General features: G+C 51.8%; 1 protein-coding gene across 2 annotated transcripts in view; it reads left to right on the top strand.

Moving 5' to 3' along the window:
• EFL1 (elongation factor like GTPase 1) overlaps positions 1-25,820 on the top strand; it is a 115,419-nt gene that overhangs the window by 19,405 nt on the left and 70,194 nt on the right. For both annotated transcript variants that reach the window (XM_045067175.1, XM_045067176.1), the window contains exons 5-14: positions 451-584; positions 1,756-1,893; positions 3,321-3,535; positions 10,407-10,521; positions 11,907-11,983; positions 12,646-12,782; positions 13,734-13,856; positions 15,738-15,837; positions 21,478-21,629; positions 21,864-22,030. In XM_045067175.1, coding sequence (XP_044923110.1) covers positions 451-584; positions 1,756-1,893; positions 3,321-3,535; positions 10,407-10,521; positions 11,907-11,983; positions 12,646-12,782; positions 13,734-13,856; positions 15,738-15,837; positions 21,478-21,629; positions 21,864-22,030 — 1,358 coding nt within the window. The remainder of the gene's footprint in view (positions 1-450; positions 585-1,755; positions 1,894-3,320; positions 3,536-10,406; positions 10,522-11,906; positions 11,984-12,645; positions 12,783-13,733; positions 13,857-15,737; positions 15,838-21,477; positions 21,630-21,863; positions 22,031-25,820) is intronic.

Below are 25,820 nucleotides of genomic sequence, written 5' to 3'. Positions count from 1 at the left end.
CCTAGGGGCCAAATGCTCTGTGTCTTTTTAATTTGGCATTTCCCGTTTTGGCCCCCATGAACAGCTTTTATGCTTCGGCATTGGTTTCTTTGAGTCTCATCCTGGTATCTGTAGAGCGAGATAGTAACATTTACGTCCTCTCGTCAGGCTACTATAAGGGCTCAGGAAGGTGTGACTGGCGCATGAGCCTGTTTGGCGTGGTGCCGGCTCACAGTTGGCTCTTGGGGAGTGGGAACTTGGAGAACAGTAAGGTCCTTCAGCATTTTCGACAGATGCTCCTTGGAATCGGGTTTCATCGGCGGGAATTCCTCAGTTGGAAGGACAGCTGTTGAGTGCGCCTTGTGGCTGCTTTACCTTTATTTAGCCATTTCTTAGCCCTTTCCTCATTCTAGGATGTGAGTCTCGAGTATCCGCACAGCTGAAAATGTGTGTTTTCAAATTCCGCTCTAGGTAACGAGGACTACCTGATTAATCTGATAGACTCTCCAGGACACGTGGACTTCTCCTCGGAAGTGTCCACCGCCGTGCGCATCTGTGACGGCTGCATCATCGTGGTCGACGCCGTGGAGGGGGTCTGTCCGCAGGTAGGAGGTTAGGAGGTCGTCCTGCGGAACTACGTACCTGGTCAGATAGAGAAGGCGGGGAAGATGGGAGGGACTGGCCGCTGACGGCTCCGGCCACGTTACAGCCGGAAGTTGGTCTTCCACTTCCTTCGATCACGTTCTGGTATGTGATGGCGTTACGTCGCCCGCACCCGGAAGGGATCGCAGCCAGAATGACTTTAAGTACTTGGAAGGGTCTGTGATGGCCCCTTCCGGAGAGCGCCTGGACCAGAGTTGAGAGAGGCTGAATTTGGGGAGGATTCTGAACTGGGAGAGGTGGTTGACGGCAAGACACGGAGCCAGTTCTCCCCAGCGGGAAACTCTCGTGTCGGCTTCTCAGGCTACATGGACGCCTCTGTCCACCCACACACCCACCCTGGCCCCCCACCCCTTCTGTATCTCTCTCCTCTGTGCCCTCATGCTCATGTTTCTCCTTTGCACCAAAGGTGGAAAAGTTCACCCAGGTGATGTGCCGAGCGTGGGCCACGGAGTGGATTTCAGGCTCGGTTCTTACAAGGACTTATTTGGAGGCCTCACGTTTTATCTCAAAAAATGTTGTCACCCTTGTATCCCACTTCTGAGCATACCTTTGTTTGTTGTAATAGTTTTAAAAAAGAATGATAAAAGCTTTAAATTACTCAAATGGAGGAAATTTGATAATTCTAAGAAGTTGTGCCCTAACTGTCCTTTCCCGTCCCGTCCGGTTTCCCCTGAGGGCGCGGGTCCCCCAGCCCGAGAAGCACGGCCTTAGTGTCTGTCCTGACAAGATAGCACCGTTGGTACATCTCACTCCTGAAGCGCAGCTGGCAGGGAATGCTGGCGGGGAGCGCGGTCAGCAGGGTGCACGTGGGGCCTGCTGGGGGGTGTTCTGGTTCTCCAGCCCGTGTGGTGGCGGCCACTGAGTGTTTGTCTTCTGCTTGTTCAGTAAACTCTGCACGGGTTTATTTATCCTTCTCAAATGACTCGTCAGTCCCCTGAAGTCAAGGGCGTTTCTTGTCTATTACTTTCCTTCCGTGACGCAGGCCTCGTGAGTGTTCGGGGGCACCTGTCTATGGTACAAGAGAATGGAAATGAGGGGTCGTGACTCAGGGTGTTCTCAGGCACGTTAAGTATTTCCAACCGTGCGTTTTACCTTTGCCTTTGTTTCCTTCAGACACAAGCCGTTCTGCGCCAGGCCTGGCTGGAAAACATCCGTCCGGTGCTGGTGATCAACAAGATAGACCGCTTGATAGTGGAGCTGAAGTTCAGCCCGCAGGAGGCCTACGCTCACCTCAAGAACATCTTAGAGCAGGTATTTCTGCCTTTACTTCAGGGCTTTAGAAATCAGGGCTCCAAGGAGGAAGCTGGTAAGTCGGCACAGAACCTTGCGTCTGTAGAACCCACGATTGCCGTGTGTTGGCATCATCGTACGGGACAGGCCTCCCCTCGGAGCCCCTCCGTTCCCTGGAAGCATCCTCGAGTGCGAAGCTTGGGTGATAGGTTTTGATGCTCTCTTATTAAAAAGCTTGTCGTTTGCCCTAAAGTGAAGCAATATTAAGAGGCTCCTTGGTTTTGTATCACCTGCCTTCAGAGGACAGTTTGCCCAACCATTTCTGTGTTTTCCCAGCAGACATTTACATAGGTGTATGTCGAGTGAATGAATTTTGGGATGTCCACTGTGTGCTGGGGACCGTGAACGTACCGGCAGGCCAGGGTCCCTGTCTTCAGAGATGTCGCAGTGTGGTGGGGAGAGCTTGAAAGGGATCCTCGGAGAGCAGCGAGAGGCCGTGGGCATGGCTGGAGACATGGGTGCGACTGCCTCACCCCCGCCCCCGGGTCCGGAGGGAGGAGACTGGGAACACTCGTGGGTCAGAAGCCTTGAGATGGAAGAAGCTCGGGAGTTATGGCCAGGGCATTTAGGAGAGAAGGAATAAGATATACAAAGTAAACACCAGAAAAAGCACTGTAGGGTGTTTCGTTCAGAGAGCCGCGTGGGACTTGCTGTCGCTGAGGAACAAGATCGCGGGAAGCAGGAGGCGGGGGTGGGAGGGAACATGGGGCATCGATTATGGGGATGTCATGTGCCACGTGTGAGGGTTTGGACTTTCTTCAAGACAGTGGGGCACCCTGATGAGACCCGTTGAGAATGGGTCTTTGCTGAAGGGAGGGAAGGAGGAAAGCAGAGCAGCGGGGAAGCCTGGATCGATGGGTCTAGTTCCCTGTAGAGCCGGACGGGGAGGGACCCCGGGGAGGCGAAAGGAGAGGGACCCACGGTGTCTGCAGGCAGGGGCTCATCGGTTGGAGTCGGGGAGCTTGCAGGATTTCTGAATAATAGGTTCCATTTCTCTCTGGTAGGACATAAGGCCACTTACTTGGGAGGGAAATAGTTGAGGACCAGCAGGCAGGAGAAGGGCCTGAGGAGAGTGGTGACAAGTCCGGCTGTGAGAACGGGCGAGGGAATTGTGAACTAGGGCTCAGGCTCAGGCTGTGAACTAGGGCCATGGGGTCGTGAGTTCCCAGTACTGCGGATGCCACTCCTCAGGTCACAAAATGACCTCACAGAAGCCCTACAGTTCAGTCTTGCTGGGTCTGGAAGGAATGGGTTGGAAACATGTCCGTTCACGATCGTCGTGAACACCAGCTCCATCCGTGGAGCCCAGACTGACTGGTGGTCCCAGATAGCGCGTCTCCCGCGTCTCCAGCCTCTGCTGACATCTGTCATCTCCCCCTCTCTCCTAGATGAATGCGCTCACGGGAACTCTCTTCACTTCTAAAGTCCTAGAAGAAAGAGCAGAGAGAGAGACGGAGTCCCGCGTGAACCCCAGTTCTGACCCCGGAGAGCAGGTGTACGACTGGAGCGCCGGCTTGGAGGACTCCGACGACTCCCACCTGTACTTCTCCCCGGACCAGGGCAATGTGGTGTTCACGAGCGCAGTCGACGGCTGGGGCTTTGGGTAAGTCTGTTCGGATCTCCTCGTAGCCGTCGATACACTTGATTTCTTTAATGAAACTTGTGGTTGTTGAGGTGATGATTGAGTGCTACAGGGCTGTGAGGAGGATCAGCGTTCTCTTGTACCCTTGGCCCAGTGTCCCCCAAGTGCTAACATCTTGCAGAGCTGGAGCACGACATCACAGCCGGAATATTGACATTGGTGGCATCGGTCCCAGCGGAAATCCTTCCCTAATACATCCACCTGCTTCCTTCTCACCCCCTGGAGCCACGGGGTCCTCCTGTTGCATAATTTGTCGTCTCGACAATAATAGCTAGGAAAACAGAATCAAACATTATGCAGTCTCTTCTGGATTGGCTTGTTTTCAGGCAGCGGGACTCTCTGGAGAGGGGACCCAGTTATTGGGTGTATCCGTGGTTCCTTTCTGTGGCTGAGCAGCGTGCCCTGGGGTGGCTGTGCCACAGATCACTGTTCGTGCGTGGAGCCACATCTGGGTTTTCCCCATTTGGGGCTGTCCTGAGTGAGACTGCCATACACATTCACATATACGTTTTTCCATGAATGTAGGTTCTCATGTCCTGGGGGCGAACGTGTGGGACCACGTTTGCTGGGTCATATGGTGGTTGTAGGGTTAGTGCATCAGTTTTCCAGAAGGGGTGCTGTTTTACACCCCCACCCACCACCTGGGGTGATCTGGTCCACATCGTCACCTCTGTTTGGTGGCGTCCCTTTCTTTTAGCCATCCTGACAGGTGTGTATTGTTACATTACTGTGGTCTTAATTGCATTTTCCTGACTGCTGGGGCTGTGGAACCTCGCTCCCTGGGCCCATCTGCCCTGTGTGTCCTTGGGTGAGACATCTCTTCGTGCCCTCGCCTTGTTTTCTTTCCTTTTCTCTTTCTTTTTTCATTGAGGGATGAGTGGCACAGAATATTGAATTAGTTTTAAGTGTACCGCAGAACAAGTCCGTATTTGTGTAGACTGTGACGTGACCACCACGGTAAGTGTAGTTTTCCATATGCTGGTACGGAAGTAGTTTGTTTCCTGTATAAGGACTTTGAAGATTTTGACATCTGGTCTGCATTGTGCCTTCTAATCCATGAACACTGTGTTTCTCAGTTTTTTAAAGGTTTTCTTTGATTTCTTTTGTTAGCATTTTGTAGTTTTCACCATGAAGTAGTGTACACGTTGCATTGGATTTGCACCTAATTTTCCATTGTTTCTGATCAATTAGACATGATATTGTATTTTTAGTTTCGGTGCTCCCATATTCATTCCTACTTTTTGGAAATACAGTTAACGGGTTTTTGGATGTCCATCTTGTACACTGTGACCTTGCTAAACCCACTTACCGAGTTCTTGGTAGGTTTCTTGGGGTTCCCCACGAGGCATTCCTGTCACCTGCCGCCGGGGCTGCTTTCTTCCCTCTTCCTTTGCCACATTCTTTCCTCTTCTAGGCTTACTGCTCTGCCGGGAGCTTCCAGGACTGTTTGAACAAGAGCAGGGAGAGTAGACATCCCGGCCTTGTTCTGACCTCAGAGGGAAAGCACTGAGTCTTTCACCATTAGGTATAAGGTCAGCTGTAGGTTATTTGTAAATGTTCTTTATCAATTTGAGGAAGTTCCCTGTACTCCTTTTTTTTTTTCCCCCAGAGTCCTTTTTATGAATGGGTGTCAAATTTTGTCACATGCTTTTCCTGCATCAGTTAATATGATCATGTGATTTTTCTTCTTTAACTTGTTAATATAGTGGATTACATTGATTGATTTTTGAATATTGAACCAGTCTTGCATCTCTTTTTAGATTTTATGTAAAATGATTTGTTTAGAACTTTATTCTTTGAATAAATCTAAAAATAAAAGTGTACAAAATGTGTCCACGAGAGACCATGAGAAATCTCCCTCCCTGTCCCTTGGGTTTTCAGTTCATTTCCCCACAGGAAACTAAAGCATCCTGGCAGTTTCTTGTATACTCTGGAGGCTATTGGTGCATGTGTGAGCAAATACACTCTGTTAACTTTTATTGTCCGCACGAGCAGTGTGGAAAGAGGCCAGCTTTATTCGGTTGTACCCATGCTGCATGTTAAGCTAGTTTGCTGAGATGATCTCATTGAGTTCTTCGGACAGTCCTTTCTTTTTTATTTTTTTTAAAAGATTATTTATTTATTTATTAGACAGACAGAGATCACAAGTAGGCAGAGAGGCAGGCAGAGAGAGAGAGAGAGAAGGAAGCAGGCTCCCGGCTGAGCAGAGAGCCCGATGTGGGGCTCGATCCCAGGACCCTGGGATCATGACCTGAGCCGAAGGCAGAGGCTTTAACCCACTGAGCCACCTAGGCATCCCAGGACAGTCCTTTCGAATAGGTACTCTTATGTTTCATGCAAGGCTCGGAGACATTTGGTGCATGTTTAATGTTACTCAGCCATGAGGTAGAGGAGCCAATATGAATTTTACAGTCCGCTTGGCACTGAAGTGTATGCTTCCTGCCTGCGGGGCTTCAGCGGGCTCTGCGCTCTGGGAGGCGGGGACCCTTGTTCCTTCCGGACGTGCTCGTGTGGGCCAAGGACTGGTGACGTCAGTGCTTCCCGGGTGGTGGGCATTTGATTACCTTCCTGAACCACAATGATTACTGACTTGTGGAATCAGAAAATCCACATACAATTAAAGAATTATTACTTCTCGAATAATGTCTTGAGCTTGGATGAACAGTTGTGGGACGGCAGTGAGATGGACTTTAGCCATGGGCTGCATCCTGTAGCCATGGAACAGAACCAGACACACTGCTCCAGGGGAAAGCGGAGTCTGTTGATGAAACATTTTGAAACATAATTTGCAAATGGGAAGGAAGAAGGGATCTGAAATCGAGCAGAGAGCGTGACCTGGGAGAGAGCATGGCCTGGGAGAGAGTGTGGCCTGGGAGGAGCCCAGCCAGTTCTGGCTGTTCTGTCCTTTTACAGGAACTTGATCTTCACTCCCTTTTGACCAAACAGATTTTGCCTTGACAGGATAATAAATTACAATACCGTGGTTTTCCCTTGTCGGTGTGTCATCAGTCGTAGAGACTGTAGTCCGCTTGGTGCCCGTGAAGGCCCCAGTGGAAGAGAGCAAACGTACATGAAAACAGAAAGTGCCGACCTGCAGAGAGCGTGCCCTTCACGCGCTGGCTGATGACTGGTCATGGTCACCGTGTGGGGTCTCAGTGTCCTCCCCTGAACACTAAGAACGTTGGGCTCAGATGATTTCTGAGAATGTCTTCGAGCTAAGAGTATAGTGATATTCATTCCGTCCTATAACTGGGTCAGGCCCATTAGCTTCCTCATCTGTCAGCATTTTGCCCCAGGGTGAGGGGGGCTCGTCCTTTGCTTGGAATGATTTCTATAAATCATGGAACGTTTCAGGCAAATTTGAGTCTGAATCTCAGAACTCGGTGTCCATTTATCGTGGAAGGAGAAGGGATGGGCAGAAGCTTGCACGGGTGGCTTTGGGTCCTCACGACCCTGGACACTTTGATGTGCTTTCAGTCAGCAAGCGAATCCCCTGCCTTAGGCAAGGCTGCATTTAGAGCTCATCAGTGCCTATTGCTACTGGCGGGCACGCTCATTTGCGGGGGGCTGGTGGTGGGGACTGGCGGGCGCGCTCATTTATGGGGGGCTGGTGGTGGGAAGAAAGCACTGGAGATGCTTTCCTGTCAGCCTCCCTCTGATGGGTCAGTGACCAGGGAAAGGGGGAGACTTCCTGTGTCCTGAAAGGTGGGAAAGGAGCACATTTCAGAATTTGGAGGATGGTTTAAACTCTCATGCCAGGGGACAGGAGGAAGGAGTGTGACTTGAGGCTGACCCTTTGGGTATGGCCTCAGTCTGCCCTGTTGCGGATGTGAATCTGGGAGAATCTGCTGACTTGGCTAGGTCAGAGTCCAGCTCAGGTTTTAGATAAGCACAGCTGAGTTCCTAACCCCATAAAACAGGGACAGGAGTCCTTCCTAGAGCAGTTTCCTTGGTCTTTGTACACCAGCGTTCTCAGATCCTGCCGTTAACGTCAGCCCACTGGGCGGCTTGGACGCACAAGGATACCCCATAACCTCCCCCTTGGCTATGTTGTGGTTCAGGAAGATAGGCCCGGATGGGTGGGTTTGTAGGTCAGCGGGTCTTCCTGAGAACCCTGTTTGAAGGTACTCTATGGAGGAAGTAAATTAAGACAGAATCCAAAAGTGGAGAAATTGTCACAGTTTTAAAATTACAACTAATGACAGACAAAGAGCACGAAGCAGTAGTGGGGGAAGGGTTGATATTAAGCAAGTTTTATGACAACTGTGGGTAGAAAAAGAATGGAAAGAATAAAAACTAGGATTTTGGAAGATTTCTGTGCCTGTATGTGTAAATGAATGACAGACAGGAAAGGATTTGAGGCCAGTGGGCTGAGCAGATGGACAGGTGCTTACTGTGCTATAATTTATGATTCTGATGGAGATTTGAGAGTGTGGAAACCCACCACTTTTCAAATTAAAAACAGGACATGTATCTGACACAGGGTTGTACAAGGCTAAGAAAACACAAAAGTCTGGGTACCACAAAGCAGCATATTAAAGACATCCTGGATGCATGAGCAGAAATCATAGTAGAAATTCCCCCGACCAGAACAGTTAGGGCACTGACTGCACGAAGCACCCCATGGAGGAGATCGCTTTTTCAAAGATGGAAATTCCATTACTAAAAACAAACCACTACCAACAAAAAAACTCCCAAGGTTTGCTACCTAAAATAGATAAACAGAAAGCATCATAGCTAAGGGGTAAATACCAAAGCTTTGGCTCAGTATGTCAATCAGATATGAGCCAAAAGGAAGGCAGTTTGGCAGTATTGACGAACAAGGTAGAATTTATAGAAATATATTGTGGTATATGGATCCTTTTTAATGGATAACGGACAGAGATTACCTCTGCATCAGTACCTCTGATCATAGTGAAGTGCATGAGGCAAAAATAGAAGTATAAGTGGAAATCTGTATGGTTTGGAGATTTTATATCACAGACTGTTGATACGTCAAATGGAAACATAAACCATCTGGGTAGTGTAATAAGTAAAGTCAGAATGTGTCAGTGAAGAATATACAACAATTGGTCCTATGTCAGGCAAAAAAAAAAAGCAATTTCAAAAAATACAAAATACGAAAATCTTAGAAGTTTGGTGTGCTAATCACTCCATCATTCCCTTCAGTTTTAGCCATGTAAGAATAGACCCAACTTGCCCATATGTCCACCAGCGGGTCCTCTGTATCCGCTGGGGCCCTCGCAGGCATCCAGGTAAAGGTGGGGGCTCTCGGGGAAGGTTGGGCTGGAGAACGTGCCCGGGACCTCTGGCCATGCTGCTTGCCCTCTGTTGTCCCTCACACATAGGTCCTGGAATGGATCTGGCCGTCTGCACGGAGGTTGGCACCGTCCCGTGTGCTGACCTGCGTCTGGAGGGGAGCTGCTGGGCCTTGCTCTGGGCGTGCTTCCCCCGGGGGGGAGGGAGACCGGTCATGCTCCTTTCAGCCCCTGAGGCAGAGGCTGTTGGTCTGTGGACTGAACTGGGACTTGGTGCAGAGAAGGGATCCCTCCTTCAAAAATGTAACAGTTATAAGGTAATCATATGTGGTGTATGTAGAAAGCATATAAAATTTTCTGTATAATGAATATAAACAAAAGAATAATAGAAACTAATATTTGGGAAAAGTAAAACAAAACAAAACAAAAAAAACCCACAAACCCCACCTGAACAAGTCACTGTGGGGTCAAATGGGAAATGCGGCCGATCATAGCCAGTCCCTTCAAGGTCGTGGCCCCTCCAGGCCGGGCCCGGAATGCCCGCGGCCTGTAACTGCAGACTTTGGATTTCGGTTCCTGGTCGGGTGTTTTCTCTCCCTCCATCTGCAGTGAGGGGGGACGCGGGACCCTGACCTCCAGCACTCTCCGTGCTGCCTCCTCTTGCTGCCCGCCGTGAGCTTGCCCTCCTCTGGCTTCCTCTTGCTCCCACCGGGCTTTGTTACCGCAGCGAGAGAGCATCAGCTCATTGGACGGAGTTAGTGATCCCTGGATCCTGACCAGAGCATGTTTGCCAACCCATAGGTACAAACCGGTCCGAGTATGTTACTTTTGGAGTCTGCGCAGTGGACAAAAGGGCAGGCATCTTCCCAGATGCTGGCACTTGGACAGTTGGACTCATACCATACTTGCATCATGCTGTTCCCTGCCAGAAAGGGGTTTTTCCCAGGTCTTTGATCCAGACGGTGCAGGTGCTCCCCATGGCGCCCCGATGTGTCAGGTGACTGCTGTCCAGTGCCTGGGTTTGCAGTAGAGCGGACTGGAGCTGACTGGCTGCTCTGAGGGCTGGGGAGAGCTAAGTAAGTGTGCCTGTGTTTCTTGTTGAACCCAGGAGGCTAACACGCCCTTTTCGGGCAGGCCCTGGCTCTGGAGCCTTCCCTTCGGGAGCACAGGCGCCCGTAGCGGCGATGGGCTGGGATGGAGTTTGTCGCTGGCCGAGCTGCAGAAGACCGCTTCAGATCCCCTCAGCCCTTTGTCCTTGTGCTTCGTTCTGCACATGCAGAGTTAAGAGAGGAGCACTAGCGTGAATCCTAATCGGTGCGGACACGGAGCTGTTGACAAGAGCGTGGGCTCCGGACCCGGACTCCTTGGGTATGAATCTAGCTTTGCGCACTCCCTGTGCGACATCTCGGTGCACGCAGCCTGTCATACTCACGGGGAGGTCACGAGCTCCAGCCCGTCGGACAGCTGAAGCGACGGCGTCTGGTTGTGCTCTCAGAGCACTCTGCACCGTGCACGACACCAAAACCCCCGCTCCCTGCGGTTACTCACAACACCGACACTTGCTTTTCTTTCAGAGTTGAGCACTTTGCCAAAATCTACAGTCAAAAAATCGGCATCAAAAAGGAAGTTCTTTTGAAAACCTTGTGGGGAGATTACTCCATCAACATGAAGGCCAAGAAGATCGTGAAGGTGGGTCAGGGATGGGGCATCTGTCCCTCGGGCGTGTCGCTCACAGGCCTGCCCCGTTCCGACTTGTACTGCGGCACCTATAACTGCTGTGATCTGGCTGTGGGGAAAGTGGCTCAGTTCTTAGCAGGCTCACGGTCACGGGCGCACTTCCAGGATTGCTTGCGTGGAGTTCTCACGCACATGGAACAAAGGACGGCTTTGTGTTTGTTTCCTTTCTCTGTCCGAGAGGAGCCGTGCTCTCAGACCCTGTGCACCTGAAGACGTATTTTGGATCCTGCTTCTGTGTCCCCTTCACTGTAGAGACACGGCTCTTCCTGAGCACGCTGTGTTCCTGGGCTCAGCTCAGGCTCATCTCGGTGAATGGGGACACCAGGCCCGCTGATGGGAAGGAGACGGCGGGTGCCCCCAGAGCCCTTCTTTCTGTGGGGAGAGGCGACCCAGGCCGGCCTGCGGAGGCACAGAGCCTCAAAGGATACTTGACACTGTTTTGCTGTTATTTTTTTTAATGTAAAATTCAGGATTTTATGAATTTATTCTCATGGAGGGGCATATAAATTCCTTTTAGGAAATATTTATAAATATAAAGACATTAAAAAGAAAAAAAAGGAACAGAAGCCAACACAGCTAATACTGTGGTTTTAATTTTTTTCATTCTTTTGGGATCGAGACCTGTATCCTTCAGTTGAGCGTGTGTTCATATGGTAGTGTAGCTGTTTTTGCTCGGCATCGAATCATGAACATCCTCCCTTGCATTAAAAGCCTTTCAGAAGGCTCCTGAAGGAGGAGCCGGTGTAGTGAGGTGGCCGAGAGCCCGGGTTGAGAGTCTGAGTCTGTGTGTGCGTCTTGGCTCCCCCGCTTACCGGCCCCGCCGACTTCCATCTGGAAAGTTCCTCCATCTGAAAGCGGGAGATGTTCACAGTCGGGCGGGGGCGGGGCGGCCGTGTGTGGGATGGTGTCCTTCTCCAGGTGCCATTATTTTGTGTATAGAAATGGTAGAGTGTTTTTTTTCCCTTGGTTTTTTACTGTCCCCTTCCTTGAAGGTGAACAGTTTTCGTGTTTAAGAGCATTGCTTAGAAGAAGTCTGTGGAGGGGACCTGCGCACCCAGCACTCCGCCTGGGTGTTGTGTGTCCCTCTGATGACAGAGGTGGGGTTGTTGCGGTGGCACACCCCACACTCGGTCTCGTTCGTCGCATCCCTGGTTCCCAGAGGAAGATGAGTGGTGTGTTACCGACTGCGCATTCTTACCACCGTTTCCCACTAGATCCTGTCAAGCAAACATTTTCTAGAAGGAATGAGACCTACCGTTCACGGAACACGTCTATGTGTGAGCATGTGAGGCCTGCTACATATTCAGAAACTTAAGGGCGCATGTTCTTGTTCACAGGCTAAAGGGAAGAAACCTTTATTTGTGCAGCTGATCCTGGAGAATATATGGAGCTTGTACGATGCCGTCTTGAAGAAGTAAGACTGCCGTAAAACTGTGTGTCTTTGGGTGGTGTGATCTGCCTCCCCTTCCCGTGTGACGCGTCCTGCTTCAGAAAGCCGAGACAGACCCAGGAAGTGAACAGGGCCTTTGCGGGCCAGTTGTTCCCAGGCATTGCCTGTGAACAGTAGGAAAGAGGGTGTGTAACCCAGGTCAAGGGTAACAGGGGGGACAGCAGTCAGGGTTTTGAGTGCACAGAGGAAGGGGCAGGCGGATGGAGAGAAACACCAGATCTTTGTTTTTACAAACCCAGCTTAAGCAATTGCTGTGGAAAGGGTGTTGGATACCCAGGATCATTAATGGGGAACTTAGGAGCATCCTTGCCTAATACAAGTAGAAAAGGAAGTTTGCTTCAGTAAATTGACTTTTTCCAAGTTATTCCAGAGTCGGAATCACGATGTTGAGTGCTCATAGGTCAGGCTGCTTCACTGGTCCCCACGTCTCGCCTCCGGGGTCTGGGAGGGAGCCCCCTGGGAGCCCTGCAAGAGGGGGCCTCAGAAAGGGAGTGGAGACCCTGCGGGAGCCCCTCTGGGCATGTTCAGTCTCTTGTAGAGGAGATACCTTGGGACTAAGCGTGTCGGAAAATGTGGAGCTCCTTCCTGTCTGTGTGTGACCTCCCCTCCTTGTATGCTTACTACAGGGACAGAGAAAAAATTGATAAAATAGTGACTTCTTTAGGATTGAAAATTGGAGCCCGGGAGGCACGACATTCAGACCCTAAAGTTCAGATCAATGCCATCTGCAGCCAGTGGCTGCCCATCTCCCACGCTGTGCTGGGTATCCTTTGTCTTGGTGGTTTGTAGTGAAATGACAGTTCGGCCAAAGCAAGAGGAGCCCGCATGTTACTGGCACTCAGGAAAGCCTCTGGGGAGAACACGTTTCCCCCCAAAGTAGGTGTTCTGGGGTTCACTAGTGTTCTGCCTTGCGACCGTGTTTTCTGCTTTGGCAGGAGAACATTCTGGTTCATCGTGGTCCCACGGGTCGCAGTACAGACGCGTGTTCTCTCAAGAAGGCGCATCTTTAGTTTTGTTCAGGAGTCTGTAAAAACGAAAGAGTTTATTTTACTACGATTTAAGTCAATAATTTAGGTGGTTATGTTGGATCCGGGTTTCATTTTAGTGCCATATTTTCTTACCTGATTGATATTTCCTTTCGTGTTAGTGATTCCCAGAGGACTTGATCTGAGATGGTTCACATTAATTAAGACAATTTTATGGCTGAATTTAAGTGGTCTTCTTCTCATTGACATGCGTGTCCCATGCAGTCCCCATGTGGAGGGCCGTGGGCGCAGTGTCCTGGGTGCGGGCCGGCGGGGGTACCTCAGCCCTCCCGTGACACGGGCTGTGGTAGGGGACATTCCGGTACCCTAGCTTGTGGCTGAAGGTCGTTTATGAAAGGTTAGATGCACTGGAACCAGGTGAGGAAATGATCCCAATCGACAGTCCCCGGAGGCCGAGCTGCCAAGCGGCGCTGTGCTCACATGTTCCCAGGGCCATCTGCGTCCTGGAGTGTCTACGTCAGGGACATCTGTCCCTATATCAGGGAGTCCACGAACTCCCCGAAAGCGTGTCTGTGTTCCGAGATGTGCGAGCGTTTCATAGCACGGGCGTGTTCTGTGGGGACCGAAGTGTCACCCCGATCCCTAGTACGTGCGGGGAGTCTGCGTGGGGACGTGCCATGGTGGAGGGCACGTGTTCGCGGTTGTGAGTCCTTAACAGCAGGCGTCAGCGATGGTGTGTCAGAAGCTTCCTAGCCCCCTGGATATGGCAGCCGAGAGGGTGGAGAGACTGCTGTGCGCGGGATCGCAGACGTTCGACTCTCTGCCGCCCGAAACCCAGGCCCTGAAAGCAGGTGAGGTGGACGGGCCTCAGCAGGGGCCGTGCCTGGACCGTCCTCAGTCACGGCTGCTCCATGCCAGTCGCCAGATGCCGGTTTGCTGAATGGCCGATTCCACAAAAGGCCATTTTGCCAGAGTTTTAGTGTTGCTGTAGCTGTTTTCTTTGCCCCCCGGTGGGAGACCAGAGACTCCGAGCCCCCTCCCTTCTGCCTTGATCTCATCTCGGAAGCTCCCAGGGACCCTGTGTCCCAGCCCCTGCACAGCCAAGAATGTGTCCCAGAGCTGCTGTGTCAGCACCGTGGCCAGGTCCCTGGGGACCGTGGAAAGGTGTTCCAGGGCCGGGCTGCCCGCGGATCCCCACTGCTCCCCGCAAGAGGGGAACTGCCTGCTCCAGGCTCTGCCAGCTCCATGGAGCTCATCTGTATGTACTCACGGTCTCCGCTGCTCTCCCCCTGTGCTGTTGACTGTGAAACCCCCATCCCCAAAACCACTTGGCTGCTGTTCTCAGGGCCCCTGTTGACCGTCCTTTTGCTAATCATCCGACGAGATCTGTCCCTGGCTCCTTATTCCTCCTGTTTGTCCCTTGTCCCTTTCTCTCCGCTTCCTTGCTCTGTCACTGTGGGAGGACCCAAGCAGGCCTGCGCTCCCTGTCCTGGCTGTGTCCCCCATCTCAAGGCTTGCCACCACAGCCGTGGGCTCACGACTCCCACACCTGTGTCTCAGAGCCTATCTGCCCCTTGGCTCTAGACTCGGGTACCTGCCGCACCTCTCTCTGCTTGGCTCTCCGAGAAGCATCCGCACCCTCACGTGTCCCCCGCCGGACTTCTCCCTTTCTCCCTCAGCCTGCTGCTCCCAGCTCTTCCCAGCTCAGTCAGACGAGACGCCATCCTTCCATTTGCTCACGCCGAAAAGCTCGGCGTCCTGTGGCTCACCTGTGCACTCTCACCCCTGTGTCCAGTCCCTTTGCACATCCTACGTATTCTTTCCTCGAAATCTGGGTAGTTTTGGCTTCTTTCCAGGATTTCTGTTTCTGCCTCCTGGAGCCAAGCCACCGGGTCTCTCGCCTGGGTGTTAGTACAGCTTTTCACTCGCGTCCCTGCTCTGCTCTCGGCTTCCCTCGGCACTCACTCCTGTGTGTGGCCACAGCGGCCCCAGGACAGCGTGGGTCAGGGCCCACCACGCTGCCCCTCACCCCTCGCACCTGCGTCCCCGGCAAGCTTGCTTTTGACTTCCTGTCGTCTTGCTGTGATTTCGGTGTTACTCTGGTATTTTATCTAGGTAGCCATTATTTTGGTGGAGGATTATTTTTTAAGGGAAAAAAAAAAAAACCCTCATCAGTGGTTTTGTGTATACCTCCAGTAAGGTGGAGGGAAACGTCACCATGTTGATGTGAAGCCGAGTTTGCATGTGTAGATTTAGGGAAAACTGACATCTTTGTAATACTGAGTCTCTGTTTCTAAACGTTTTGTTTCTGGTATGGGATATTCTTGCCCATTTTCTAACCTGTGTAACTTGTGTGTATTTTATTAACAAGCTCCTTGTTGACGGTTGGCTTGGCATTTGTTTTAGCCCTTCTGCTCTGGGTCTAGGGCGGGATCTTGGGGGCTGAGAGTGGGGCGGGGGTGGGGGGAGCCCCGTTCGTGGGCCTCAGCGGCCAGCCTCCTGCCCTGCTCATTTTGCCTTTCCTTCCCCACGCTGCCAGTTCTGCTAGTTCTTGCTCTATGGTGTTCTAGCAATTTTACACGTTCCTGCAGAGAATTTTTACCACGGTCATAAAAGATTATAGGCCACTTACGCATTAAGATGAGGCCGTGTTCTAAACCTCTTGTGTTTTAGAAGTCTGCCTTTCTGGTCATGGCAAAAGCGAGTGACTTTTTTCTTTCCTGTTTTTGTAGCTTTCATGAAGTGTGGAAGTGAGGACACGGATCCAGTTATTATCTTTGTTTCCAAAATGTTCGCCGTTGATGCCAAGGCTCTGCCCCAGAACAGGCCCAGGTAAGGGGGGGGGAGGGGGGCCTGGCCAGGGAGACCGTGTGTGTGGTGGGGCGCAGAGGCGTGCGTGCGAGTGCGCAGACACGGCCTTCGCCGGCCCGCCAGGGTAGGTCGCGAGCACCGCCGCGACAGCAGACGCCCTGCTCGGCGCTGTCTTCTCCAATGGCGCGGAGGAGAGTTGTTGAGATCAGCTCCGGGTGAGGGATTTGAACTGATGTGAATTCAAGAAGAGCAGTGAGCGGAGGGGCCACGGATCACGTGTGTTGTGCACCCGCTGACCCCCAGGGAGACCCACGACTGTGGAGCGTGTCAGCTGCTCCCCGTGGGTCGGGTGTGGCCGGGCACTGGGGATACGGGGTGTTTCTCACGTTTCCCGCGTCTTAGAGAATCTCTTCCACATCACCTGCATTTTTCATGTGTGTTCTCCCTTCCTGGCTCTGCCGCCTCCCCGTCTGGTCAGACCCTGATGGGTTCCTGTGAGGATGAGGGCAGCCTCGGCCTGGCTGGTCCCCTGCCGCCGTCCGTGGCTCTGCCGAGCCACGCGCTGTCCGCCCCGCCTCAGGATCTGGGCATCTGGAACGGAGACCTGCTGTGCGTGCCTCTGAGCTCGGCTCCTGTAGAGCCCACGTCTACGCCCGCGGCACTTTGCAGGGGTGTTTGGAGAGCGAAGAGACGTGGCTGGTACTGCTTCAGCGCGTCTGGTGCCTCGGGGCACCTGTACTGTGAAGAACAGTGGCGGTGACACTGGTCACCGGCTGCCGGCCGCAGAGCTACAGTGTTCGCGGCCCCTGTCCACAGGCCGTTGAGATCTGACAGCCCTTCTCCAGCGGAAGGAGTCAGGCTGTCACCTTTACCTGTGACGAGAACAAGGAGCCTGAGAAAGCGTTAAGTGAGGGGCTGCGTGTCGCAGCTGGGGGGAGGCCAGCAGTGTCTGAACCCGAGTCTCGTCAGTTCGCTGCGGGGACTCTGGCCTGGTTCATCTGGTGTCTCTTGTCTGTCTTTTCTTCTTTCCTGCATTTACAGTAGAGTTTGCTCCTCATTTAACTTGGAAAACAGTGCTGTCGTGGAGTATTGAAACAAGAGCAGTAGGGAGCACCTGGGGGCTCCGTCGGTGAAGCCTCTGCCCTCAGCTCAGGGCATGGTCCCGGGGTCCAGGGATCGAGCCCTGCATCGGGCTCCCTGCTCGTCAGGGAGCCTGCTTCCCCCTCCGCCCACCGCTCCCCCTGCTTGTGCTCTCTCTCCCTCTCTGACAAGTGACCGCACCCGTGAGGCGTGGGCTCTGATTACAGCCCTTCGTGCAGCCGCTCACATCCAGGGCGAGCAGTAGGGTTACCCCCGGCGAGTTCTGACACGGAGCGCCGCCCCAGGATGACGTGTCAGCCTCACGTGCGTGTCCCTGGCAATAGTGGCCTCAAGGCCCCGGGTCTGGCTGGCCCGTTTCTTTAGTCACCCCCCCCCCACCTCCAGGCAGGTAGGATGCACGGAGGGCTCATCTGGGGCGAGAAAGCCGTTCTCGGGAAAGTTTACCCTAAATCCAGTGACTAGGTGACCCTTTGCACGTGATCTACGATGAATGGGCGAGAGTGACTTCCTTCAGCACACACAGGACATGGCCGTGCTTGGCAGTCTGGCCTGGGTGACAGGTGATGTCCATGGCTCGGTCGTCTAGAGCAGGGACAGGCCCTGAACACGCACAGTGCAGCAGCTGGCTGTACGTCCACACACGCAGAGGCCGCCTTGCCGACCGATAGTCGGCACAGTTCTGATGATATAGGAAGCAGCGATCCTATCTCCTGCCTCCAGTCCTGGCTCTCGGTCTCCTTCACCTGGAATGTTGTCTTCTGGCTGCCTTTCATGACTTTGTCAACATGGACTTCTAGAATCTTCTCTCAAGCGGTCTTCCTTCCATTGTAGCTTTTCCGTGTCTTTAGTTCCCTGTGGCCCTGGCCCTCTGCACACAGACTGAATGTGCCGAGTCTTTCCAGGTGCCACCTGAGGAATTCCCCCTCCGGTCCGGTGCCTCTGCCGTCGGGACAGCATGCCGCCGCTCCTCATTACCACCCTGGCCCTTGGGTTTGCTCTGCGGGAAAGCTAGTTTTCCTGTGGCACCGTTAGCCGGTCTCTAAGGTTACTGAGCTGATGCACATTCTTACCTCCTTTCTCTCTGCACTCTTCCTCGTCCTCCGGAAGCCACTGCGGACACGTCCCTGGAGAGCCGGGACCGCGGCGAGCTCCGCCTTCTTGAGCTGCTGCTGCTCCTTTGTCCTCTTTTCCCGCTTGTCCCCTGTGTTCGCACCGCAGAGCACTTTGCAAGCCTGACTAGTCTGTTCGAATTCACACCAGGGTGGTGCTTCAGGGCCGGTGTTTAGAAGCTTTTTCCAGTTCTTCCTGGTAGAGTCTGGTTTGACCCCCAAAACACAGTAAGTGGTTTCTTTCACCGTTTCGGGCAGCCTGTGGACAGGCCAGTGTGGGGGCGGGAAGGAGCGTTCGCTGGGTGGTTAGGGCGGCTGCTGCTCCTTTGGCTTCTTACTGAGTGTTCCGGAAAGTTCCACCTGGGTGGCTTATCAGCTCCCACTCCTAAATCTAGGCTGGCAGCTGCCCTTTTAGTTCTGGGCCTTTGTTTTTGCTGTTCTCAACTAGCTTATCACAGATTCTTACTAGCAGTACTCGGTCTAATGCCTGTTAAGTAACGTTTTACTGAGGGTTTTCAGGCAGTTCCTCTCCCCCTGAATCTTCGAGCTTGTGCGTTGCTTTTGCTTTCTTCTTGAGCAACCACTCCTTCTGGTAGCAAGGTGCTGTCTTCAGACAGAAGCCACTTTTCTGGGTCTGTCACTTCCCACCGTCCCTGCTGCCTCTAGTAGCCGCTGCAGCCAGCCTTCCGGCATATTCCATGCCGACCAGAGCGTACGCATTCTGCCTGGAACCCAGAGGACGCATGGATGTGTGTCCTCACCTCCTCTCCTTCCCTCCGCATGTGCCTCCTGGCCTTCCAGTCAGCGTGCTCGCCTCGGGCCGCCTTCCTCTCTGCTGCTGGTGACTGCCGCCCCTTCAGGAAGGGCTAGTTCAGCCACAGCCTGAAGAACTCAGCACCATGGCCTGCCTCGGCTGGTAGACCTCTGTTTTCTTGTAGATCAACTCCTCTTTGTCCTCAGCAAACATGGGATACGCGGTGGGTGCCTCGTACAAATCCTGCCTGATTTCTGTCCGTCTCTCTGCTCCATTTCCCTGTGCCACCACTCCCAGCCCACGGCAGTGCCGGGCACGGAGGGGCATTCCCTGGATGGGTGGGTGGACGCTCCGAAGGCAGCGAGCTTCCGTACACCAGATGCAAACCTGATGAATACGGGCGCTAACCTGTTCCAGACCGTGTCGCGAATTTAGGTGGAATGAGGATGTAATTTATGTGTCTTTCTTACAAAAGTTAAAATGATTTACTTAATGTGATGATGAGTTTATCATCTTTAAGCCCTTCAAGTGGGAGACGTCCTGGGGTAATGAGTAGGGTTTGGGATCCGATTTGGATTTGAATTTCGGCTCCTCCATTTATTTTCCAGGGGACTTTGTGATAGGTTAAATTTCCTTAGCCTCTGCTTTCTCATCTGTAAAATAGGGGTGATGGTATCTATTTCATTTAATTGTGGGAATAAGTATGTACTGTAATTAAACTGTAATGTAATTAAACTGTAATGTAAACACATAAAGTGTTTAAGACGATGTTGAGATCCTAGTGATCCTAGTGTTGAGATCCTAGTGATCCTCATCAGAAGAGACTTTCCCCTGCTCTGCGAACAGGTGTCTCACATGTTCTCCTCCCTGTTCTTAGGGTAATGTTACCTCCTGCATTTGTGTTTTAATTTGTACTTTTCAGATACTCATATAAGCAGTTCTACCAAAAGTTTAGAAACATGGAGTTGATTGAAGGGACAGCTGGGGTGTTGGGCCTGGAGCGGAGCAGGGCGAGGGGAAGGGCCTGAGCGCCGGCCATCGCAAGGACAGGGGAAGTGGATTTGCTGGCTTTCGCTCCAGAGGAAGCTGTTTCCATGCCATACTTGAAAGGGCTCCCAGTGATTGGAGCTTACAGGAGAGGGGACTGGTCTCTTGCAGGGGAAGCAGTGCCTCCAGCCCCAGCAGTCTTGGTTGCCTTATGGCCCCTGGCCAAGCCATTCTCCAAGATCGGTCTCTCAGGTTCCTGTGTCCTGGGACACAGCCCTGCAGCGACCTGGGTCTGACTAGAAAGGGACAGCTCCGAGAACCAAACTCAGCCATTGTGAGGAGGAAGGTGCCAAGGGAGGTAGAGCTAGTGTCCGGTCCTGGTGGGTGGCCTTGTCCTGCAGGTGTGAGTGTGATGAGGCTAGCAGTGGGCAGTCTGTGGTGGGCGCAGTCACCTTCCAGGCTCACCCACAGGAAGCAAGAAGGAAGAAGGGTTTTAGGGCTTTTGGCATCAGAGCTTCAAGAATATGTGGCCGTTTGGGACGCACAAGAACGGTGTACATGCAGCAGGGTTATCTGAATGGGTTCCAGTGCGTCGGGGAGATGGGGCGGGGGGCGGCAGCATGGCAGCATGGGGTGAGATGACCTGTCAGGTGTCCTGTCCGAGATCCGGGAGAAGAGCAGCAGTCACAGGGCCTAAGGGGAGGGAGAGGAGGGAGGCGCGGGGTCACAGGACCAGGCGCAGGCGCTCAACTTCCAGAGCTGGGGCAGAAAGCTGGGGCAGACCTTTAGCCTGCGGATCCTGACGCTCGGTCCCAGTGTGCAGGGCCGAGAGGCCCCAGTGCTGCCAACTCTAGGGCAGCTGTTGGTCTCGCTCTGTGTTGGGGTTGAGGATATAGGAGGGCTTAGGACGGCCCATATGTGGGAAAGGAGCCAAACCCTGGGAATTAGTGTACCTGCCCTGTTTCTGCCTTCCAACAGAATACCCATTTTTATTCAACTTAGCACTCCCTTTTTGTACAGAGCTTTGTTATGAAAGCCGTGTGTGCCTTTTTTGTGGCCTGCTAGACCTGAGAATAACTCTTCAGGAAGAACGACTAAACCCCCTACCCCATGCCAACCAAGACTAACCCCCAGCAGACACACAGACACACCCACACACTGCCTTTTCCGTGGTGCTGCTGGGGTCTAACACAGTGTGACCTTTCAGTCGCACTGAATCACCGTCCTTCAGCCTGACCTTGAAACCCTACCTCTGGGACCCTGGTTCTCCATGAAGATCTATTTTTGTGCTTGTGGAGAAAACCTCCGTTTCCTATTGAGGTCTTTTGCTTGCTTCTCCACAGGGAGCTCTGAGCCCTGGTATTGGCCACTCATTTCCCTCCCTTCCCTGTTCTCCTCATCCGGAAGGAATGTAGGCATTCCCGAACAGCTCGATGCTGGTGTGGACAGCTCTGGGTGGGGGCGTGGGCTCTCGCATACCACTCCAGAAGCTCAGAAGAGCTGGGCACTGAGCATTCTAGAAAGCCTGAGAGGCCTTCTCTCCTGTCACCGCAGCTAGGGGCAGAGCTTACAGAAACCATTTGCCTGCAGGGGACCTGGGATCCGTCATCATCTTACCCAGCCACATTAATTTAGTGGCCGTTTCCCTGCTGCAGTGACTGAAAGATGCTTGGTGTTGCCAGAAGTTAACATTGCTGTGATCTCCTGTAGACTTCTCACGCAGGAAGAAATTGCTCAGAGGCGAGAGCGTGCGAGACAGAGACATGCGGAGAAGCTGGCCGCGACGCAGGGGCAGGCACCCGCGGAGCCCCCCCAGGATGGGAGCGCCCTTGAAACAAGTCCAAAGGAAGAACAACAGAAAGGTACAGCTTTCTGAAATAGGTTTGGTGCAGAGTAGTTTTTTTGACTTAACTTAGGACACTCATCCTCTTGTTTTTGAGCTTGGCTCTATAAGTGTAGCTTTTGTCGGTTCTTGTCTTTCTTGGTGTTTCTTCCCTGAAACTGGTCCAGATGTATCATATTCAGTTTCTGCTTCTAGGCGGGTCCTGAATTAGAGAAAGCGTTTCTGGCGCTCATTATCCTTTTGTGTCCGGCAGGTGATGAGCCACAAGTGGAGGGTGCGGCCCTTAGATCACCGCCCCAGGACGGAGACGGCCAAGAGTCTTTCATTGCTTTCGCCCGCGTGTTCAGTGGTGTGGCTCGAAGAGGAAAGAGAATTTTTGTCTTGGGGCCCAAGTACAGTCCTGTCGAGTTTTTGCGGCGGGTAAGAATTGGAAGTAAAACATTAGTGTATTGTTCCAGAGTCCTTGTATCTTTTCGGATTGGTTGAGATCACCTTATTTTGTCTCTAGATGAGCACATCCAGGCGAATCCATGTGTCTCCTCTTACGTCGCTTTGGTGACACTTGGTAAATCTGTCTCGGCAGCATTGGGAAAATGAAACCAGTATGTTAAACTCAGTGTTCAGGCTTTACTTAGTTAATTGCAGGACTTCTCAAGGCCAGAGGAAAGAACTGGCGCCACAGTTGTGCTGGAGCCAGGGCAGTGGCCGACCTTCAGGAAATACAGAGATCCAAGAGCGGGGTGGCGCAGGCCAAAGGCCTGGGCAGAGAGCAGGTGACAGGCCACAGTTGCATGGCAAGTGGATCCCAGAAATTGATCAGGAAGGTCTGGAAGCAGGTGAACAGCCAGCATCCAAATACACCTGAGCCAGAGAGCAAAAAAAGAAACCACAGCTCCCTCAACATTTTTGGACATAAGCAAGGTGTATCCGTAGTAGTTAAGTTATAAAGGTCGTCGGTCGACGGAGGTGCTAGACGTCCAAGGAGTGAGTTAGGATCAGCAAGAAGCGGCGAGGAAGAACTTGGAAGATGTGCTGCATCGGAAGCAGGAGAGCACCTGCTCCCCTTCTCACAGGGAAGCCAGAGAAGCTGCTGGACTTGGCAGCAAGTGGCGGGGCGGAGTGGGGTGGGGGGGGAAGCAGTTGGAGAGGGTCTGCCCTCAACTTGCCTCGAATGCTTATTCTGTCAGTTTGAGGAGTTTAATCCCAGGGATCAGGGTGCTGGGTGGGGCCAAGCCACCCATGCTGGGTTGTGGCCCGTTCTGCCTCGGCAGGAGGGAGCGCAGCAGCTGTGTGTGGGGCTGTATCTTACGGGGGCCAAAGGTGCTGTGACAGCACGGATAAGAACCCAGTTGTGAGTTGTTCTAGACGTAGTTTGTTATTTCTCAGTAAGGGTCAGGCAGTGGCGAATTTTTTTCTTTTTTGTTCTTTCCATTGTCAAGGTGAGTAAGAAATTGTTAGGTGACGTAGCACGGATTTATGGGACATTACAGATTCCGTGAGCATTCCACTTTATCTTTACGTGGTGTGTCTTCGCTTTCGTGGGGCTAGAGGTTGAAGTCACTCCGTGTGTGTCCGGTGACTAGAGGTGCAGCCATGAAGTGAACTGGCAGTTGCACGTGACTCCACACTCCGGTAGTCGGGGCCCATAACATCTCCTTCCAGCTTCCTTTAAAAACAAGCGGAAACATATCACACACGCCCCAAGACATAAACCGTACTTGGACTCGCGTGTCCATCCGTTAGGTTGCTGCGCATTCGGGACTCCTGCAAATTCAGCCAGCGAGGACGACGCACGCTCTGTCATCTCACGGTTTCTGTGGGTCGGAGTCCAAGCGTGGCTCAGCGGGTCCTGCCTTCTGCCTCGCAAAGCTGCAGCCAGTGTCGCCAGGTGGTGTGCTCTTCTGGAAGCTCCTGTGGGAAAGCGTCTGTGTCCAGGCTTACTGAGGTTGTTGGCAGGAGTCACATCCTGGTGCCTGTAGGGCGGAGGGCTCCACGTTCCTGCTGGCTGTCGGCCGCCCTCCAGGCCTGGAAGCTGCCTGCGGCTTCCTGTCCCGTGGACTTCCCAGCTTGGCTGCCCTCCTTCCAGCCCGCAAGGCGGGTCCAGGCTGGATGTGTTGGCAAGACAGTCTTGCGTGATGTTACGCGATCATGAGAGTGACATCCCCCCGCCTTTGCCATATGCCATTGATGAGAAGATGCAAGCTCCGGGCCCTCCCGCCCAGGAGAGGGGACTGCGTGAGGGCGTGAACAGGAAGCAGGGGTCATGGGGGCCTGCCTTTCATCTGTCTCCTCCAACCTTCTGCTTTTCTCTGTAGCGTTACCACTCGCGTGCGTGCTGTAGAAGGATGTACGGTTTTACGCAGCCTCCCCGGAATGTGTTACTGTCGATTTGATTTTTGCCAATGAGATGCGTATGATATGCTCTTTTCAAGAGGTCTTAGTTTGCATTTTCTTTATTACTCTTTTAATATGCTCATTGGTCATTCCTGTCTTTTCCTGTGACGATATCTTTGGGTCTTCTGCCGAGTTTTCACTTGTGCTATATGCACACATTTTTTAATACTGGTTTTTCGATGTTCTTTATAGGAGCTGCATACTAATTCCTTGTCACTCTTAAGATTAGCAAGTTCTCCAGTTTGGGATGTGTCACATTTTCTATTTAGTATCTTTTAATGTACAGAAGTTCTTGATTTTAATGTGGTTTAATTTATCAGTCTTTTCCATTATGGGTTATGCCTTTTGTATCTTATTTAAGAAAATTAAAATTGTGACTGTACCCAAGGCAACATTTTCGCCTGTGGTTTCTTCTAAAGTTTAAAGTTTTGCCTTTCATATTTAAATGTTTAATTCAGTGTTTGTATATGATATGAAGATGAGATCCAATCTTATTTTCCCCATACAAATACCAGTTCCAAAACCGCACAGAGAACATGCTCCTCTCTGCCCACTGCTCAGCCACCTCAGTCATAAATCAAAGCTTGTACGTGATTCGGGCTGTTTCTGGACGATTAGACTTCATTATTCTGTTTATCACTGTCTCCATTCAGTGCTGACTTCACTTCTAAAGATTTAGATGTTTAAAAGTCCACGTCTTCTAGCTTTTTTTTTTTTTTTTTTGGTGAGCACCTTGCTTATTCCTCTTTCCACTTCCATGTAAGTTTTTGGTCAGCTTGTCAGGTTCCGTGAAAAACTCTGTTGAGATTCTGATTGCTTTCAGTCAGTACATGTATTTGGCATGAATCAGCATTTGCAGTATAGAATCTATAAATCGATGAGGCCTATCTTTCTATTTATTTAGGTTATTATCAGTGTTTTTCATTAAAGTTTTATAATTTTCTCCATTTTAATCACTTTTAGACTTAGTCTAGCTAATATTTTGTTGCTACTCTAAAAGTTACTATTTAAAAACATATTTCGGGGGACACCTGGGTGGCTGAATGGGTTAAAGCCTCTGCCTTTGGCTTGGGTCATGATCCTGGGGTCCTGGGATCGAGCCCCGCATCGGACTCTCTGCTCGATGGGGAGCCTGCTTCCTCCTCTCTCTCTCTCTGCCTGCCTCTCTGCCTACTTGTGATCTCTGTCAAATAAACAAACAAAATCTTTAAAAACAAAACCAAAAAAAACAACAACAGTTTTTTTCCTCTTGCTGATGCAGACAGTTAACTTTTGTATACTGTCCTTGTGTCTAGCCTCCTTGCTAAACTGTCTTACTAATTCTAAGTTACGTGTGGTTTAAATGGTTAATCCTGTTATCTGTGGCTAACTCTGTTTCTGTTTCATCCTTCTCCTTTTTATGTTTCTGGGGTGTCTCTCCAGCTGCCCTGCAGAGCCGCCGCTGAAATGTGGCGTGTGCCTGCAAGGCAAGCATTCTTGTGCGGTTTCCACGTCTTCCCGAGCACGACAGTGTCTCCCTCCTCTGGGTTTTTATGAATGTACTTGCCTCTAGTGCTTTTTGGTCACTCGCTCTGTGATGTTAGTTATGTTTATATGTGCGTTTAACTTCATGTTTTTTGCACTTGGGCCCAGGGGCACCAGAGACAAGTTCAGGGTACTTGCATTTATATGGGGGCTGCTGAATGATTCAAGGCAATATCTTGAATGCGTTTCAAGATCTTGAATAATTCTTGACAAAAGTACATAATTTGAGACGGTGTCTCTTAGGAACGAACATGACAGGAGGTGAGCTCATCAGTCGTGTCGCTGGCAGCCA

The sequence above is a fragment of the Mustela putorius genome, unplaced genomic scaffold (assembly GCF_011764305.1).
Source record: "Mustela putorius furo isolate JIRA1106 unplaced genomic scaffold, ASM1176430v1.1 tig00003875_pilon_pilon_pilon, whole genome shotgun sequence".
Taxonomy (NCBI): Eukaryota; Metazoa; Chordata; class Mammalia; order Carnivora; family Mustelidae; genus Mustela; species Mustela putorius.
This window is presented reverse-complemented; position numbering and strand designations above follow the sequence as displayed.